The following is a 20,366-nucleotide window of genomic DNA, read 5'->3' as shown; positions in this document are numbered from 1 at the left end:
ATGGATTCTGTGCTGTTCACTGTATTGTCAAGGGTAAAACAAAACCATGCTAACCTAGTAGGTCAACTATCTTACAATGATTCTTTAAGGTCTTTTTACTATAAATATTTAAAAGAGGTTGCTAAATAAAATTAATAAAAGAAAATTCATTGGATAAGGTGTAATATAATATTTAAAAAATCTATCTACCAAATTTGGTTTCATTAACATACCAACTTTCTTTGAAAAACAAAAACTATATCCCACCCTGAAGGAAAAAAAATATAATAATATTACTCTGCACACCAAGATAAAACTACACTAGGAAGGGACTTCTTAAATATTAGAGAATTCCTGTGTAAACAAACAAAAATAAAATTATGGAACAAAATACAGTAACTGTACAACAGCCTATGCAGAGATTGAAGTAGTTGCCTATGCACAGACAATGAAACACAGTAGCCTAAGACTGCATAGATTACAACAGCAGCTTCAGGTAAAGACTACACAAAAGAAAATAGAAATAAACAGTAAAAGCACCTTCCTATCACTACAATACTGTATTATGATTTTGTTCACTGACTTTAAAAAATTATGACGGAGATCTGGTGTCAAATGAAAAGAACTCAAAACAGCATACATACAATTCCATATTTGTGAAAATAATTTCTATTTTTATCACATTTATACAGCTTGGCTTATCATTCAGATAAATAGAACTTGTGTCAGCTGGACATCTCAAAAAACCAGTGTGAAGTCTGAGGAAGCCAGGAAATGGCTAGTAGAAAAAAATTTAGCAACCCCTCTCCCACATCAAACTTAAAAAAGGTATCTTGCTGTATAACCATTTCCAAATGGCAGGTACTGTTGTGTCAATAAAATCATATAAAAATATGTTCACAAATTCACCCAGTTTCTTTTCCACTCTTGTTCCATTGGCTCCTCTCAGACATCATATAGACCTGTCAAAGGACTTGAGCAACTGACAAAATGTTAAGCTTTCAGTCATTCCACACTAGTGTCCTGTTTTTTGAGGTGTTGCTATTTGGTATCACACCAACAGCCAAGTTCCATGTCTGTACTTTCTGTGGCATCATTATTTGTTGTCGCACCAGCAGCAGAATCTGATTCTGGTAAACTAGAAGTGGTAGAAGCATCCTCTGATGGTGCCGAGTTCGGATCAGCAGAATCTTCGTTGGTTTCTGTGGATGTGGTGTCCGTCAGCTGGGACGAAGCAGATGCTGAGATCTGTGATGTGGTGGGATCTCCTGAGTCAGAGGGAGGAGAGGCCACTGGAGAGGTGACAGAAGCTGCAGAGGTCGATGCTGTTGAAGGTGAAGAACAAGAAGTGACAGAGGTGGAAGAGCCAACCCCTGAGGCAGACGACTGACTACTAAAATTATTACTTTGGGTTTGTGAAGTGCTATCTGCCTCATGACTGTCTTTGCCAGGTTCCTCTTGAGCCGAGGCTCCTTCAGACACATCATCAGCCTCGTTAGCTGTGTCTAAATCTGCTGCAGTTGCTTCTGAGCTTCCAGCTCTCTCCCCCTGCAAAAAAAAAAAAAAAAAGAAAATGAAAGACCCAAAATTGAGAAAGGCCCTTTTTACAGTTTACTTATTTGTCTACTCAGAAAGCCCTTAGTAAATATATTTAACTGAAATAATTCCATCAGAATTTAAGCTTTTAAAATATACCAAGATTTTAACTATCCGTTCTACCTAAATATATTGTCATTAATTTTAAAAATATACATGAGCCACTTAAAATTTATCACTAAAAGAATACACCCCCCCAAATTTCATATTTATTAAATTAGTTGTAAAAATTTTACAACCGGTTAATTGAAAATGATTGAAACTGACAATATTTCTTTGATTTGTTTCCAAAAGATGTAACTGGTAGTGTTACACTCTGCACCAATAGGAATTGGATCATGTGGACTAAGAACACATATCATGGGTCATATGAGAGAGAATAATTGTATGACAAGTCAAAATTGCTAGTGCATGTCATTCCTTTAGGTATGAAGTAACCCCAATTCCAACACTGTTTTGTTGCTATCAGGTTCATTATTTCATATACTTTAACATTATTAATTATAATGGGTTTCAGAGATATTTTATAACCAATATCTATATTCAGTTGTCACAGTAGCTGCAACTTTGTTCATTGGCTTCATTTCCTGTGACGCTTACATAGCCAGGAACCAACATATTTCTACATTTTAACCATCATATAATTTGTGAAGTGAAAATTTAATTTGTTGGATGGCATATCCAATGATTTTAATGGCTGATCCTATTGCACATAAGACTGCTATGAAAACAGAAGCACTGTTAGGCTGGGACAAAATTTTATTTTGTTTTGTTTGGTGATATGGCTGCAAATCCCACACCTGATGAAGATTTGGAACCATCAAAGTATATTGCATAGTGTGAATCTTTACATCTTATGTTGTTTACGATGTTCTGGGGTATTGCATATAGTTTTTAGATAAGTATTTGAAGTGTGTACAAGTTTGTTCCCTATGCACAATCCAGGGAGGAGGTAGATCTATTATTGGAGGAAATTTTACATTTGTATTTGTTGACTATGTCTACTGGCTTTAATTGGGAAAGGTGAGGAGTAATCATTTATAAATAATTATCTCTCTTTGATCAAACATTTATTTTGTTAGTGAATCACTTGCCTGTACTTTTACTTCACTATGCATTACTTCTGTATATTTTCGAAGTCACAATGGAGAGTTAAGTGGTGGTTCACCAAATTCAACTTGGGGAAGATTTAAAAGCTCCAGTGCATATTCTGAATCCCTCTTGAAGAACTGGATTCAGACTTTTCAAAATTGCATCCAAGGCTGAACTGTATAACTGACTTCCTTAGTCTAGAACAGACAAAAGTTGCTTTGTACAGCAGTGTCAAGGCTTGTTTTGTCTGTTCCAAAATTTGTGTGCAATAATTTAATAAAATTTAATGTTTTGCATTTTATTTTTGTTAATGCTATATGGGCTTTCCAGTTCAAATGTTACAAAAGATTAAATTAAGCCTAAGAACTTTGCTATCTGACTTATGGGTATGCATTAAACTCTAATCTTCAAGTTAATCTCCATTTTTTTCCACTTAACATTTTTGTCGAACAAAAACTGCTGTGGTATTTTCTGTGGAGAATTGGAAACCTACTGATTATTCTTGTGTCTATTTTTACTATACAGTAACATTATTCATGATACATGTTCATGATGTGTAGTATATACCAAAATCACCCACGTAAATATTTTTTATTTCAAATGGTAGTTATACATATCATTTACTCTTAGTGTAAAGAAGGTATGTACTACTCAGAAAACTTCCAAGTATACAAAAAATATTCAAAGATAATTACATTCACTGTAACTTGTGGAGTTTAAGTGGAAAAAATTGTTTTGAGTAATATTTAACTTTTATAGAATTTTAAAATTATGACCAAATAATATTTTAACCTGATCATCTCTTATTATTTCATGGAAGAAAAATTCTGCAAGCAAATGTGAAAACATCTGTTTAATTGCAAATGAACACTGTGCCTCTAGAAACATGCCCTTATCTGGAAAACATCTGCACTATGAAGTTCCTTGGTTGTGGCATAACTATTATATGGTAGTACTAACTAACAATACTCCCCATTTAACATAAAATAACAGTTATATGGATTAACCTTTCAAAATAATAAGATGGGCTAATTGTTGCCTAAAATAAGCTAAGTAATAATGATCAGAGAGAGATGCAAATCTGTGCAAAACTGACCTTATATGACAAAGAGGGTTTTCACACAGACCCATTAACAATATTTATGCCCTACCATTCTGTATCTTCTGTCCACTAGACAACAAACCCATGGGGACAAATTTTGATACAGATGTTTATTAACAACTAAACCCTTTTTAGTGTACAAGCCTGCATGATAAACCATAAAATACCCTTATAATTTGGGGCAACTACCTCTTCTGAAGAGAGAAACATGTAATTTTGAAATATGCACTACACAAAACTCAATGTAAAGATAAGCATAGATTTTACAATATAAAGTACACGTTAAAAAGGATACAAGATTTTTCACTCACCTTGCAACCTTCCTTTTTCTGTGGATGGGGCTGTGCTTGCTCAGAATTATCTTCGACAGAATCTGGACTTCCTTGATTTGTTCCAGACCCTGATGAATCTGATGACAAACTTACAGAATTGCTTTCATCATTTGACTTTTCTGATTCTGTTGCATTCATGACATCTGATGAGCATGCCTCAGCTGGTACAGGCATTTCATCTTTTAATTCTTTGCTTATAGAATCCTCATCTGGATTTTCTGCTTCCTGCAATGACATTTCACTGGTTCCTACTTGATGGCCGCATAAGGTTTCATCTGCGGTTTTAGTGTCTTCGCTTTCTGTGTGACAAGTGGTGGCTTCCGCCTCTCCCGTCTCCATTGCTTCCTCATCCGTCTTTGCACTACTGCTGCTGCTGCTACTGGCATTACTCTCCTCATCACTTCCTTCTGCTTCCAGACTCTCTGCTTCTGATATAGACATGTAAGTACTATCCTTGTCTTGCAGGTGTGCAAGGTGAGCCATAGGACCCAAAGCCTTTTCCAAGGGGCTAACCTTCATCCGTCGCTTTTTCATGAGGGGCTCAACAATCTCTGCCATTGCTTCAATGCTTCTCTCATCTAATGGTATTCCGTTAGGCCCATTTGCTTCAGAACCACTTACATGACTATCACTGGCATTCAATTCAGCATCGTAGAAGTCTGCAAATTAAACAGTTACTTAACATAAAGCAACATACACAAACAGTAATGAACTTAAAGTTTTAAACTCCTTTTCAACTAGAAATATAAAATGAAGTTTAAAATGTTATTATTTGAAAATTTAATAAAAAAATATAAGAGCATGAAAAGTCACAATTACAGTAACATCATCATTCTCATCCTGTTAAATTAATGTAAAACACGGTGAAAAAGTTGTTCTAATGACCAACAGTTATCTTGAGTCTGTAAAACCTATGTTGGTAGACCTAAATGGTACTTCATTGCAATATTTCCTTTTGCTCTACAAACCTGTGTTTTAATCAATGGATAGATGCTTGTGTTACATTCTTATAGGCTCCCATTCCTCCACTTGAGAAACTCAAAACAAAAAAAAGGCTATAGCAATAGAAAAAAAAAAAAAAAAAAAGCTACAACAATCACAAATAAAAAGTAAAATAATTTTTACAAAACATGCTACAATACCAATATTAAAGTAGCCTATCCATAATGTTTGCTTCTCATATTATATAGATTACCAAGACTACAAATATATGATGCATACCATTGGCATTATTAACTGAATTTGTGGGCTGTGGTGATGCTATTCTTTTACTTTGATGTGAAGGAGAAGACAACCTGGATGAACCCGAAATTGGAGAAGAGTGTAAACCACCATCCTGAAGGCCATTGACCAAAGTCTGTTGTGGATCTTCGCTACGACGCCTGAAATAAATGAGAAGAGAAAAACATGAATAAATTTATAATTTTAAGTGGAAAATTTAATAATTTTTATTTTCCTTGTCCATTGCTACTCTTTCCATGCACTCCTATGAAATCTTTTTCCATTAACTTTCTCAAGCACTAGAACCATTTTTGTAAGGCAAGTCTATCACACACTTTACAGTAAGGCCCATTTTTCCTTCTTTTCTGTATGTTTGGGCTTGATAAGGGCACTGGGTTACGCATTACAGTACTGACTCTCATTAAAAACTATAACTGTTTCTTTTATTTTTAATGAAACTGTAACTGAACCAGACACTTTCTTCAACAATTGGGCTGTCCAAGTTACTTCAAACTTATCTTGGAGAGATCACATCATCATTCCAGTTATTAAAAATTTTTGATTGCGTAGCTGCTGTGGGACCTCGAAGGAGTTACTCTCATGGCTGGAGGATTCCATAAGATAGACCAACCAATTTCAAATTATTGGTCTTGGCCATTATAGTGCAAGTTGACACTGATAGAATATAGGACTCAAGATAAGAGGGTGCTTTCTCTTGCCTACAGCAACTACCTAGGTTCAATTTCTATTCTTTACCTGCGGATGTGGCAACAACACACTGCACGTCTGCCATCTATTGTGGCGACAACACACTACATCAAACCTTTTCACTCATTACTCTTTTTCAGGTCTATGCAGGATAACTATTCACCCAAGTCCCAAGCCTTTTTGTCAGGTAAAGTGGGTGGGTTTGAGGGCACAACGGCTACCAAAAATAGGTTTTTCCTACGTCAAAACCTGCTTTTTGAAAGCATAGCCGCTGTTCGTCCTCAAAGGATCTTACAAAAGAAATTGACAGGTGACGAAATGGATTAGCTCTTAAATTTCAATCCCAACAACCCAGATAAAATTTCGGCCCAAGGTTAAGCCACAAGCTGTAAACCACATTCTTTATTCCAGATACTAATAGGGTTAGGCAACAAAGAACATGAAACTAAACATGAACTCATAAATATTTAGACATAGTTATAAAGTGACTTAGCTAAATATGCTGGGTTTGGTTGCAATACTGTTGCACCTTTCCCAGCAATATCTCAGCATAACCATCATATCAAGAAGACCACTGGTTTTCTGCCATAGAGCCTAAGGGGTCATGACTTACCATACCACCTACTGATACACAGTGTAGTTGAACTTGTTCGAGTCGTGGCAATAATGTTTTAGGAATACTGTTTCTGATGACCACCCTGTACATTCGGAGACTTGTTTGAGAGAAACATTTCCAAAGAAAGCCAACAATGTACTTACCTCCCAGATGTCGTGTGACATAGCAAAGGAGTGGGGGTCTGCCTTTTTAATGAGACACTAAAATTATTCTGAGCCCATGTAGAGAGTGGTTTGTTTGTGCTAGGGTGTAGGAAAATCAGACCCTCTGGGATGTTTGCTGTGACCTCTTAAGTAAACCGGAAGTGCTTGAGCCAGGCATAATGTTTTATCTGAAAATTGAGCTCCCTCATCAGAATATGAGATTTTCTCTTTAAGGGTTCTCATTTTTGGGCAGGAATGATGGGCCAGGAGACAGTAATAAATGACAGTTTGCTGTATGAGTGATGTAGCATTGTCCCCATCTAAGAGAGCCCAGTTCACTAATACGAGTTCCTGATGCCAAAGCATTAAAGAAGATCGTCTTTTGCAGCATAAGAGTTGTAGTTGTATTGGGCCCACTGAACTGAGGGGTTGACAGAAGTCTAATCTTATTCAGGGACCAGGTAATGGGAAGCCAATGCAAAAGACCAGAGAAGGGAAGAAACAGTTTTCTATGTTAGAACCAGTTCCAAATCCATAAAGCAAGGGTTCCAACAATGCTGCCTTGTATGCCATGACTGTTGTAACAGCAAGGCACTTGTCTTCAAAAAGACATATAAGAAAATTTAGAAGTGTTTCAACAGAGATCTCAACTGGGCTCTCAGCATGGATATACTCTAACCATACTTTCCGTATGGACTGGTATTGTCGAAGAAATGGTGTCCGTAGCTTCTGCACCAGGTACTAGCAATATTGGGTGAGTAATTTTCACGGTAGACAAGACTAAAAAATCCGCAAGTGAAGGTCTCGGCTCAGAAAGAAAGACGCTTAGACGACTTTCCCTCCTCCTGTCAGGGATAGAACAGTAGATGGTAATGGAAGTGAATTCTTCACCCGTTGTTGAAGCAGCAGAAACCAATGACTGTTCAGCCATTTTGGGGTTATTACGTAAATGGTTCTGTTGAAAGTTAGAAGTTTGTTCAAAACCTTCGAAATCTGGAACAATGGAGGAAAAAGGTATATTGTCCTCCATTTGTTCCAGTATTGTAGGAATGCATTGCTTGCTATTGCTTGATTGTCCAGGTTCGGAGACACATACACTGGAAATTGGTGGTTCTCGCATGTGGCAAACAGGTCCACTTCCTGATGTGGAAGCATGTTGGCAATTAATTCAATGAGTGACTGTCTAATATCCACTCGGTTGAGGCTATTGTATTCCTTGACAGAGTCTGTAATTACATTGAGGGACCCTGTGAGGTGAACTGCAGACAAGTGCCACCTCTTTACTTGCACCATCCGAAGGATGGATAGCATTACTGCATTGAGAAGGTGATGAACGTGAGCCAAACCTCTTGATGTAGGACACTGCAGTCATATTGTTTAAGACCAACAAAATGTGGGTCCCTTTTGGAAGTTTCAATTTTCTGAGGGACAGAAAGAGAGCCATCAGCTCCAGGAAGTTGATATGACACTTCCTCAAAGCAGGTGTCAACCTCCCTGCTACCTGACGATCCCCCCAGTGGCCTCCCCACCCTGTGAAGGAGACATCCGTGTGTATTATCACTCGTACAGATAAAGTCGGGTGACCTGTTTTGCCAGAGACCCCTTCCAGGTCCACAGCCGGAGTATCTTCTCAACTATTCAACTCCTTTGATGAAGTCGATCGCGGATCTTTTTCCTTGCATTTGATAACCAGAATTTGTTTACATTTTTTAGTTGCAATCTGAGAATTGGATCTACCACAGATGTGAACTGTAACAGGCCCATCGTAACTCGAACTGACATCTGGAAACAGTGGGCTGTGCAAGGAACCTTCTCAGGTCCTTCCTTATTCTGTTTTGAGTTTTGGTGGGAAGAGACAACTGGCTGTGAAGAGTATCCCAACAAAGTCCCAGCCACTGAAAGCATCTGCTGGGTGTAAGGCAGGATTTGTTCCAGTTTATTAGAAAACCTTTTAACTGGAGCCTGTCGCCTACCACTCTTAGGCTTCATAAGCACTCTTCTCTGACACTCAGGCATAAGAGGAAAATGAGAGCCTTTCCTCCCAAGACCAACAACCTCCAGAACTTTACCTTCTCATACTAGGATGAGACACCTGTGATGGCAAAGTTAGTGTGTTCAACCAAGGTTGAGCCACGGTGCTGCATGGATGGAGTCCGTGGCGACTGATTCCATGGTCAAAAAGGACATAGCTTCTTGCCAATCTCTCCTGGGTAGGTTGTTTGTCAGCCCACAGACTGGCTAGTCAAACTGCAGGGGAGTAGTCTGCACTCTACATTACATAAAATTTCTTTCAGCATGTTAAAAGTAAAGGGAAGAGCTTGCTAGATCTGCTGGCCAGCAGGGAACCATCTAATCTGGAAACCAGACTGTTCACCTGGTCCAAAACACCACAACCAAGGAAGAAGTACAGACCAGCTTACTTTGTCCACGGGTCTTGTTTTTCTCGAATGGTATAGGGTAAAGGCTGGAATCACTGGGGTACAGGCAATGATTGATACCAAGGGTGTAACTTCTACGAACATGAAAACTGCTACAGGAAGCTCAACTGAATTACATTCTTCTGCAGGAACAGGAACTGCAATAGCAGCAAAAGTCTACAGTTGAAGGCTTAGCTGTAGCCGAGTGATTACATAATGCGGCAAAAGATGGGCTTCCTAGGATACTGAAGGAAGGCCACATCTTCAAGTACTCCAATGAAGCAGTCATCCCAAGAGCATCCAATATAGCAGGGGTAAGAGATCAAGGGACTTGCACAGGTCAGGGTCTCACCTAGGGAGAGCCCCAGCCATGAACCTTGCTTGTCACTACAAGAGCTTTTACTGGCCACCCATCATGATACATGTACACCTCTCAAACTGAGTAAGAGAGCATGCGCAAATAGCTGGATGGGGATGGGGCAGTCCAAAAGGAAGGAACTGAAAAGGTCAGTGGAGTCAAAGGGGGGGAGTGTTTCCCCAATGGTAGCAGTGAATACTTTTTGGCCTTCCTAAACTTCCTACCAAATGCATTCCATGGCCAAAGGGATCAGCATGAACACTCCTTGCAGGGTAATTCAGTAGTGCAAAACTTACCCTTGCAGGAAGCACAAATTTAGTGAGATCAACCAACATGGAAAATATAAAACAGTTTATAGTTATCATCGTGCATACATTCATTATTCTATTGCAAAACACAAACGGCACACCAAAAATCAAAAAAGATAAACATCCTTGACTGCAGCTGAAGAAAGTGCTAAAATAGTTTAAGATCCCCGAGGCTGTCTCTTCCAAACACGTGTGTGTTCGTGTGATAAACATCATCGAGTCGACAGGACAAAACAGCTGAAGGAACGCGATTTCAACCATACAATATTTCACTGTTTCTCCCAAGCATTGTTGTCTTAACGTTAAATCACCACTACTTGCATTGCCATGCAAGCATTCTAATGTACTCAGTGTTCCAACGAATCTTCTGTATCAAACTGTGTGTATGTTTCTGTTTGTGAAGACGCAAAGGTCTCTCCATTTTTTTATTATGCTATTGCATTGTATCCATTAATGTGTCTTGAATCTCATGCAATTGGCCATATCAAATTTCCTGACCCTTCCACTGATGTATGTTTCATCACCGTATGTTAATCATGTCATATCGTCTGTTTGTCTGCCACAAACACAGATATCTGAACCTTTATGTCCGTTTTACCTGTCTGTGTGTAGAACATTACAAATAACATCTTCCAAGATTCTGTACATTTATCTCAGTTAAACAACCAATAAACCAGTTAACACCCAGCCAGTATACTCATTCACCAGTCCTCACTGGTGACCCCGGAGGACAAAGGACCCGGCCGACCCAAGATGACGACCCACGCCTGATAGACCCTTTGTTTCCCGCCGTTCCTGAGTTCTCAGTAAAAGTCCGACCCTCAGATGACCCACTCCACCACCGAGCCCTGGAACCTCCTCCAGGAAACCTGAAGCCGCCCCCGTACTGGGCGAGCTAACCAACGAAGGACCAGCCACGTCATCCTTCAGCCTGCTGCCGCCCCCTCTCGATGGCTACCAAGGATATTCATCCTTCAGCCCGCTGCCAAACATCATCCGAGTTTCAACCAGCTCCCGTCCTCCTCGAGCTCCTGCTGGCCGTGCTAAACCCGCCCCTAGCCCAAGCCCTTCGAGCCAACAAAATTGTCGCCAAGACAATTTCCGCATCGATGCCTCGCTTGCCAGGGGGGAACATTGCAAGAGCCCGTCGCCCGGTTCAAACAATCAGACGTTACACACGTCTTGGGGGGAGAGTAACTTGTACATTTTCCCGACACTGTCTCTTCAAACACGTGTTGTTCGTGTGTTCGTCGATCGTCATCATCGGAGTCGACAGGACAAAACAGGAGCGTCTCGTTTTCTTTCTACAGTCGCGATTTCAACCATACAATCATTTCCGTTTTTCTCCCCCAAGCATTGTTGTCTTAACGTATGTAGTCACCAACTTGCATTGCCATGCAAGCTTCTAATCATGTACTCATAATGTTCCAAAATCTTCTGTATCAAACTGTGTGTATGTTTCTGTTTGTGAAGACGAATCTCTCCATTTCAATTTATTATGCTATTGCATTGTATCCATTAATGTGTCTTGAATCTCATGCAATTGGCCATATGTGAATTTCTGACCCTTCCACTGATGTATGTTTCATCACCGTATGTTAATCATGTTCTTGATATATCTGTTTGTCTGCCGAAAACACAGATGTCTGAACCTTTTATGTCCGTTTTACCTGTCTGTGTGTAGACACATTACCGCTCGCACGCGCGTCAATAACATCTTCCAAGATTCTGTACATTTATCTCAGTAAGGAACAACCAATAAACCAGTTAACACCCAGCCAGTATGTCGCTCATTCACCAGTCCTTACAATAGCACCTACCACCAGTTAACTAACTTGTTACAAAGTTTCAATGACCAGTTTCAGCTCATGCTGAGGCATATCCCTGTATGAAAAGGCAATGGTTTGTATTTTTTTTATTTTGAAACTACCCAAATGAAAATATTACCATTCAAACAATTTAATTATGCTTATGTATTCTTCAGTCTTACAAGAACATATCATGCTTTTCAAATATGACAATCAAATCAATATCTATTAATCAAATTACAAGAGTCACAAAGGCAAAAACTAAATATTTTTTCAGTACTCTGTGAAAAGGTCAAATATACAAACCTTCAAAACAACATAATAAACAACATGATTACAATATTATAATATTAGTACACTGCTGCAGACAACAGTTATGAGGTGAGTGCTAAATGAACCAAACAAAATGGGAATACTTACTGCCTTCCGGGTTCAATGGTTGATACAACTAAGACATTTTTCTCTAAGCCCCGCAAAAACTTGTCCGTCCTTTTGTAGTGTCTGGTAGGGTCAATCATTATTTCACATAGTCTCTGTATAGTAAAAGGAGCTCTGAAATTGAAAACAAAAATGAATGAATATCAAATACCAGACACATCACATTAACTGATTCTTCATACACAAGCATAACAATAAATTGTATAAAAATACATGTGACATGTTCACTACACAACACAGAATGACATTAGAATCTTTATGTTGAGTGCATTTTTAGTTTTCAATTGTTGTCAAAAATTTGTATTGCATACATGAACTTAAAAATCAAGAATTTGAAGCAAAAATTCTATCATATCATAAAGTACTGCTTTTATTACTGCAGTGCACTTCCTTCCTAGCCAAAAAAGTATAAGTATCAGGCACCACCATTTCATAAACTACTTCCAAGCTATCAGGAAAAAACCGAACTTTTCATTATCACTTAATTTAAAATCTACAAGTTGGAATGAACATAAAGTTAACCTTCCTATTCATGTCTCTATGAATGTTCATAAGGCTTAACCCAACACAAAGGCTTATTTTTCCAAAATTTATGACTCAACCATACATTGTAAGTTTAATACATCCACTACTAGAAATGTAACTTTAGGGTATTGCAAAACAGTAAGTGAAAAATTCATTATTTATGTTTTCTTTAATGATGAGTAAGCCAATTTCTCCATAATAAGATATGGACAACAACAAAAAAATACAAACTACAGTCATGGTAAAAGTCCTTCATGATCTAATAAGAACAAATTTTTCTTTTATTGCTGCTGCATCAACAGAACGAGAAACTATATATCATATTAAAGTTACAAAATCATGTCTCTGGGCAAAACTCTTGATGTACAGTACATCAATCTTCTTTAAAAAAAAAACTTCTATGGGGCTCAAACAGCTAGCAGAAGTCTGTTAGCTCTTATATTCTACTGGATATTTTTATACAAATGTTTCCACAGGGACTCAGTAATCTTATATCAACTTACTCATCTGAAACTGTCCAACAACCACAATCCATTTTATCAAAAGTCATTCATTATTTCTTTGGAATGATTTCACAAAAACACTATTCCCTGATTCACAAACTAAGAATTTTCCACCTAGTTACATATAATGTACCTAATGGTCTTTCATTATATAGCAAATGGTAAAACAGTAAGAATTAATACTACATAACAATAAAACTACATACCCTGAAAAAGTATCAAAATGGTGAAGGATCTTCTCCCTCGTAGGAACATAAGAAAATGCTGGTACATTTCCACATTCTCCGACATCTTCACCCCCACAATTTTCATAAAAGTCATTCATAACCTGAAAGAAAGTACTTTTTGTTAGGATCACAAATAATATGGATAGGGAAATAAAGGACATTAACTGTAAAAATCCATGTCAAGAAGCCTAACGTTACATAGGGCAGTTTCAATTATTTTGTTTAAAAAATGTTACACTACGATTGTCCTGACAAAGAATTCTGCCACCGTTAAGTTATGGCACAATACAGCAACAGTCAAAGGTATATATAAATGTTATCCCTCTGGAAAGGGAAGGGATAGCTAGATTTCTTACGAGTACCAACAATCTCTTGCATATTGAACGTGCTATTATGTACTATAAATATTATATTATTTAGTATTAAACATTTTTCTAACCCTTCTCAGAACTCTGACAAAAATATTCTGCTACAAGGAGCATTGAAAATGATGCAATATGCAATCTCAAAAAGGAATATTTATGGCATAAAATTTTATTATATCAAGTACAAACCTACCCTTTTAACATCCTAAAATCATTTGTTCATTTTCTTCTGATTTTATTACCTAAAATATACAGAGGGAGTAATTCAAATTTCAAAAACCAGATTTCAACACAAACTTACAAAATCATAAATTTATAAAGAATTTTACCTATCATTAATTGAGAGGCATACAACCCAAAACTAAAAAGTAAATACAGTAAGGCAAAAGCAATACAATAACTTTACTGTAATTAAAGTCTTACTAAGTCAAGCAACCCTGTTTCACCTCTCAGAGTTATCAATATAAAGATTTGGACTGAAGGTTAGATAACTTTAAAACTTTTCTTTTACCTATGCAATTAACAAACACTGTGTTGTGTGTAAGCCCATACACAAAAAAGACTGCAATAGTATACAGTACAGTACCTGGTTCTTTTACAGCTGAGAAAAAGCACGCTGGCTCTACTTTTACCAACACAAAGACTAATTACATGAAAAATAAAAAACATATTGCTTAAACTGTAGCAGTCAGGAAATAATTCATCCATAAAATACATAAACACTGCACATAAAAATACTTACGGTTGCTAACATAAATCTCATGAAATATCGGATTCTATGCCAAGGGAACAAAGGATCTCCAGTTTTGGCCACATGTTGAATATATTCTTCCAATATCTTTGATGTTCCATTGCCACCCTTCTTTTCAAATCCTGAAAAGGTATAAAATGCAATTAAATTTTGGAAATAATTGCAATATATATATTGAATAAATAATCTGCTTAAAATCTATATAAGCTTGAACTTGTGGCTTAGCTATGAAAATAATGTAAATTTTTAAGATAATTTCCATTTTCCCTACATATACAAAGCAGTGTTTTATTTAGCAGTAAACAGGTGAGGTAGTTTTATTGTATTCTAATTACTGGCGTGTGAGTTGCAGGGTACAGCACTGCCTGTTGCAAACCCAGCACTTAATCCTTTGGCACCAAGAACTATGCAGGATGACCATGGTGAGGAAATGATAAGCCACTCCGATTTATCATTATGCAAGTTATCTTACAAAATTTGCTAGTACACTAGTCCATACAAGAACACAAATCATACTCTTTTATTTAGAAAACATGAAAACCTTTTAAAGTTATTTGCATATTTCCAAAGGTATACAAACCTGAAAGCCTTTTATACAGGAGTTTCCTTCAGCACAAACTAAAGACAGTCATTGAACTTTTTAACAAGGTAATTAGCTGGTGGTTACATAGGGTGAGTAAGAGAATACTACTCACTTACCTGTCATCACCAAGCACTTTCTCCTTCAAACTTAAGGACAAAGCAGGGTGACTGAGGTGCACTTTGATAAAAGGCTTTGGTTTATATAGCTAGGAAAAATATAAGTTACAGTATTTGGTTTATATAGCTAGGAAATACAAGTTACAATACTTTGTTTTTTGTTCTTAAGGAAATACAAACATCACCTTTCATATTGGAGACTCCCTCATTAGGTGGGAGGTCGTTATCTTCAACAGACTGAATACAACATTAACAAATCGACAAATTCCAAAACCCGATGGCAGAAGCAACCAACTGGGTGGATGACTCTTGTTACCTCAAGTAGAGCTTCACTCAAGTAATATCCCAATAAAAATATTCCAGTTGGAAGGCAGCTATATCTGGCTAACTAACACAAAATGATGGGTTCAGAGAAAAAGACTATGAAGGAGAGACCAGTCACTCTACATTCATACCCTAGTCTTATGCTAAGAACCTTGACAAGATCATTTTCTGTCCAAACTGAGCAGGGTGCCTACACAACTTGTTGAGCAGCCACTGTAAGTCCCAAAGGAGAGGATATGCTGGATAGCCTCCACTTGTGAAGTCAGAGGGAATGGACTGTACCTTTCAAAGACACTGATCATGTTTTTCTCCTTTAGTGAAAACATAAGAAAAAACAGACACAAAGTTAAGCTACAATGGGTAGCAGGCTACCCATCCAATTATCAAATAATTACACAGGGTAGAAAACAACCAAAGCACATCTGCTCAATCCAACAGACGAAGAAAAAGTGAGTGGTGACCTAAGGCAAAAGAGTACTACTACACTCACCCCACAAAAATTCACCATTCAACTACCTCATTACTAAGTTCAACAATGGTTCCAGCTCGCACTAAAGACTACTCCTATATAAATGGCTCTGGTTTGTATTTCCATTGGTACAAATGCTGTTTGCAATACTATAGGAGACAGAAGTGCCCCTTGTCAGTAAAGACCCAGTGTAAAAGGTTATACTGGGATGAATTCTGCATATCACCTTTACTGTTCATGATGCTCTAGATCTCGTTACTTTGGGGTCTAGGAAGGATGAACACACACACACACAACTGATAGGTAGGACCTGGTGGAGTGCCTTAGGTTATGGTACCTCTCTTTACTCTACCTTTATCAATTACAGAGCTCAAGTCTGGGAGGTGCAGGGTGAAGCCCACTGGTCAGGTAGAACTCACTGACTTACTTGTGGGTTAGCTTAGGTTAGGGAAGGTAAGGTTACAATGCATCCCTACAATTGTTACTGATTATAGCCTATTACGTAGCCTATTTCGTGTTTTTCCCCTACTGATTGTGCTTTATGCATTTTGGGCCATTCATGTTAGTGCAATTCACTCAATTTTTAGGTTCCCCCCACCACAAAAGAACCTAGTTCCCAATGGGGGTCACCTCATAATTATTAAAATTAAATGGTTTGAACCAACAACAAAGGTTGGAAATGCATAGAACATGACATAAACAACTGGAAAAAATATGGTTAATTATTTGGTACATTAAAGTATCACAGTATTACCATCTTAGCTATAGTCCTAAACTTCATTAGAAAATAAACAAACAAGCACATTTATATCAAGAGAGCCTCTAAAGAGGTAACAGATGGAATAGTGAGTGTTCACATGAAACTGGGACTTAGCCTAGATAAAGCTAGAAGGCTTTCCACCTCCTAGGTGGCCTAAATACAGTGCTTGGCCTACCAACCCATCCTAAAATAGCATAACTTGTCCCTGCCTACCAACCCATCCTAAAATAGCCTAACTTGTCCCTAACAACACTGCAGTCTATCCTAAGCCTCTGCTTACGTGCCACAAAATTGGCCCACTTGACTTTTAGTGGTGGACTGCCCCTTACATGAATAGAAAATGTTTGTAATTAAAAAATATATATACACTGGCTTCGACTAATCAGTCAGAAGCCTCTGGGTACAACCTAGCCTATATGTAGCTCTCAAGGCATTTCCCTTAGGTCTACAGCGCTAAATTATATGAATACTAATTTCCACCGCCTAGAAGAGGCCTACCGGATTCCATTATTAAAATTCTGAAGAGCCCAATGAACTTTTACTTTAGCCTGTATCACATGGACCTGAAAAAATAACTTTTCCTTGTCATAGGATACAGAAATAGAGGCCAAAATTGACCATCATCCAATCACCGGTAATACTGTTTTCGGTCTGAGAAATTATTATAAATGTGAGTTAACTCTGCGAGGACTTTTGAACTCCCCGCCCCCTTCCTTTCTACATCGAAGGTTGGCCTACTCTGACTGTCGGCAGGAAGTGTCGGCTCGCCGACCCTCAAAATCCTTTATTACAGTTTACGCCAAGTCCCTCCACTCACCTTCATTAACTTAAGCATGAATACGCTTGAAATACTGAAATAATAAAGAAAGTGCCTGACTAGAAAGGACCCGACTCTCATTCCAGGACCTTGATCAGCTGGTGGCTTGGGTCGAATGGGCTTCATTTGCCTTAACTGGGGCCAAAGCTTTCTTTATTTCTCTCTTCCGGAACTCTAGACAACAATCTACCTACATAAAACAAGACCTTGGCTTTTAACTTACTCTCTAGTTCCTCTAGCAGAGTCTCAAGGTTGTCCATAATCAAGTGTCAGCGATGAGATGGTCACTGCAGAAGGGCCCATCAACACTTGGCACTGTCGTTCGTGCAACTGAAAACAAACAACATGGCGAAGCTCTTGTGGATTACGAGCGTAAATATTTTTCGCCGATAAAACTGTCGTTATTTTTTGACGGAGTTATCATAATACTCGAATCTTCCGATGATTCATTACATATCTTTCAACTTTATTCAATGTTTACTGATATAGAAGTAAAGATCCGTTATAGTCCGTGTTTTACTTAAGTCTAGGATACAAGCCTAAACAATTTTCTTGACGTATATGCAAGGGAAAAACATGTTACAAACGATGGCGAAAACTTACTGGCTGCTCTTAAGCAAGAGCTCGTGCCAGCATAAGGCTGGCATGAAGTAAAACGAATAATGGTGAATACTTACGCATCCAGAACAAAACTGTTTAATGTATTAAGAAACCTAAAAACTAACGATTGTTCATTAGCTATCAAAGACAAAATTTAATAACTGTTGTAGCTGCTGGGAGATAATTCTAATCATATTTTGATATAAATAAAAGAGGAGAGGAATTGCAAATAGGAAAAATATATCTTAATCTTACAATGTCATGATGAATATTCCATGGGTCCATACACGTGTAGATGGCAGCTTGTCAGAGCCGGAAGAAGATTGTGAAAGATATGCTTGATGTTGAGGTCTAGACAGCTGATGAAGTGCCGAAGCCCAACACAGACAAAGATGTGGTATGTATTGGTGACTGCTTAATATTCATACGGCTATCGCATTAATAGCAGAATTCGTAGGTAAAAATCTGTAGCATAAGAAGGAAAGTTGCCGATACATTTTTTTTAATAAAGGCAATATTTATACGATGATGGGTCGTAACCTTTACAGCCTTATAAATTTAGGCACTGAGAGTCAAATTACAGTCCAGAACATAATAACTAGGCATGGACTTCACCAGTAACCAAGATTTTCTTGAGTTATTTTCCTTCCCCACCAACATAAACTTAATTTTATATTAATTTAGTTTTAATTACTTAACTATCCTCGGTTCCTTAACACTAATGATAGCATTATTTAGTCCCTCACCTGCATTCTCAAAGTCGATTGTGGAGAAATGAAACTGATTCTCATCCGCAAATAGCTTGAACTTTACCCAGTGTCTCTGTTGTAAATTTGACCATTCAGTCACACACACACACACACACACGCACACACACACACACACACACACACACACACACACACACATATATACATATATATATATATATATATATATATATATATATATATATATATATATACACAAAAAGTAGGATTGACCTAACATGCTTGGATACTCTTTTTCTAAATGTTTCATAAGGTGAATATAAATTCCATTAGGTAAACAGTGTTTTCTGTCATGTCAGTAGTCTTCAAAATAATCAAAGGCCTCGCCAATAGTTCCTGCAGAGCGTAAGCCATTTAGGAGCAGTTCACGCACAACTGCATCAAAAGCTACACTAAAATCGAAATAAGACGAGGATGCCATCATTTCCAACAGATCATTTATAACAAGTAGGCCTACACCAAATTCCTCGGTAACATTCACACTTGACCATGGAGGTCTATAACAAGAGAAAAGGAAATCCCCTGAACTAAAACCTGTTACCTGAGTTCTCTTAATAATTTTAAAATGGGAACAACTGATGGGAGCCAAAAAAACTTATAACCCTCTCTCGGAACATGAAAACAAAGTCTGAGTAAGAGGGGATCAAATCAGCTATTTTAGCGGCGTATAAAGCAGTCATGTTTTAGCAACAACTTATGCATCGTAAGACTTCTCGTTTATAAACTCCCTAACTTGCAGTGGTTTACTACCGACTGACCAAATATTTATAAGCATTTCAGGACGTCAACAGTTACAGCCATGATCTGTATTTGCTGCTATTTTCCTTATTTCCGAATCCAAAAAGTTTTACAATTTCTCTAATTTATCCAGAATTCGTTATCTTATCTTTATATCTCGTTCATTTCATACGCGTGGCCTCATTTGCAATTGCATTCTTTTGTTACATGATTACCAAAACAGTTCCACCGACTGTTTCACTGACTGTAGAAACAGGTTGGCACTCGATGTCATAAATTTCACAGCGTGACATAACTTTAGCGAAATTATCATGAGCAGCCTGTCGAATTTCCTGATCACTTTTGAGAATGATAAGGGGTTTCTGCAATAATTAGCTTATCTTCTTCGTTGCATCGTGGGTTGACTGTAAAGAACAGTTTTGTCAACCAATATATCAGCCGCGCTATCTCCCTCACTACAAAGATTACAAATCAATAATTTTGATTTCACTTTCCAGACAGTTTTTTGTAAATGTCTGTTATTGTGCTTCGTGTCCTGATCGTTGCATCATCTCTGCTGTCTGTATCAGCAAAACGTTAATAACATTACCTCTAGAGATAGAACATATCAAAGAATATCTTAAAGGAAATTAGCAATCTGGAGCCTTTATAGATCTTATTAGTTGTACCTTCTTTTCCTCGACTTTGTACGCATAAGTTT

At 37.7% G+C, this 20,366-nt stretch overlaps 1 protein-coding gene across 1 annotated transcript; it reads right to left on the bottom strand.

Annotated features, from left to right (window-relative positions):
• LOC136826164 (serine/threonine-protein phosphatase 4 regulatory subunit 2-B-like) lies at positions 1-18,086 on the bottom strand. The gene is made up of 7 exons (XM_067083198.1): positions 17,782-18,086; positions 14,481-14,611; positions 13,353-13,474; positions 12,101-12,232; positions 5,323-5,483; positions 4,081-4,760; positions 1-1,527 (listed from the first exon to the last, which is right to left on the bottom strand). The coding sequence occupies exons 1-7, from the start codon at positions 17,816-17,818 to the stop codon at positions 1,021-1,023; spliced, it is 1,770 nt and encodes a 589-aa protein (XP_066939299.1). The 5' UTR covers positions 17,819-18,086; the 3' UTR covers positions 1-1,020.
• Positions 18,087-20,366: the final 2,280 nt, after the last annotated feature.

Source organism: Macrobrachium rosenbergii, chromosome 40 (assembly GCF_040412425.1).
Source record: "Macrobrachium rosenbergii isolate ZJJX-2024 chromosome 40, ASM4041242v1, whole genome shotgun sequence".
Taxonomy (NCBI): domain Eukaryota; kingdom Metazoa; phylum Arthropoda; class Malacostraca; order Decapoda; family Palaemonidae; genus Macrobrachium; species Macrobrachium rosenbergii.
Note: the sequence above shows the minus strand (reverse complement) of the source record. Positions and strands in the feature narration are given on the sequence as shown.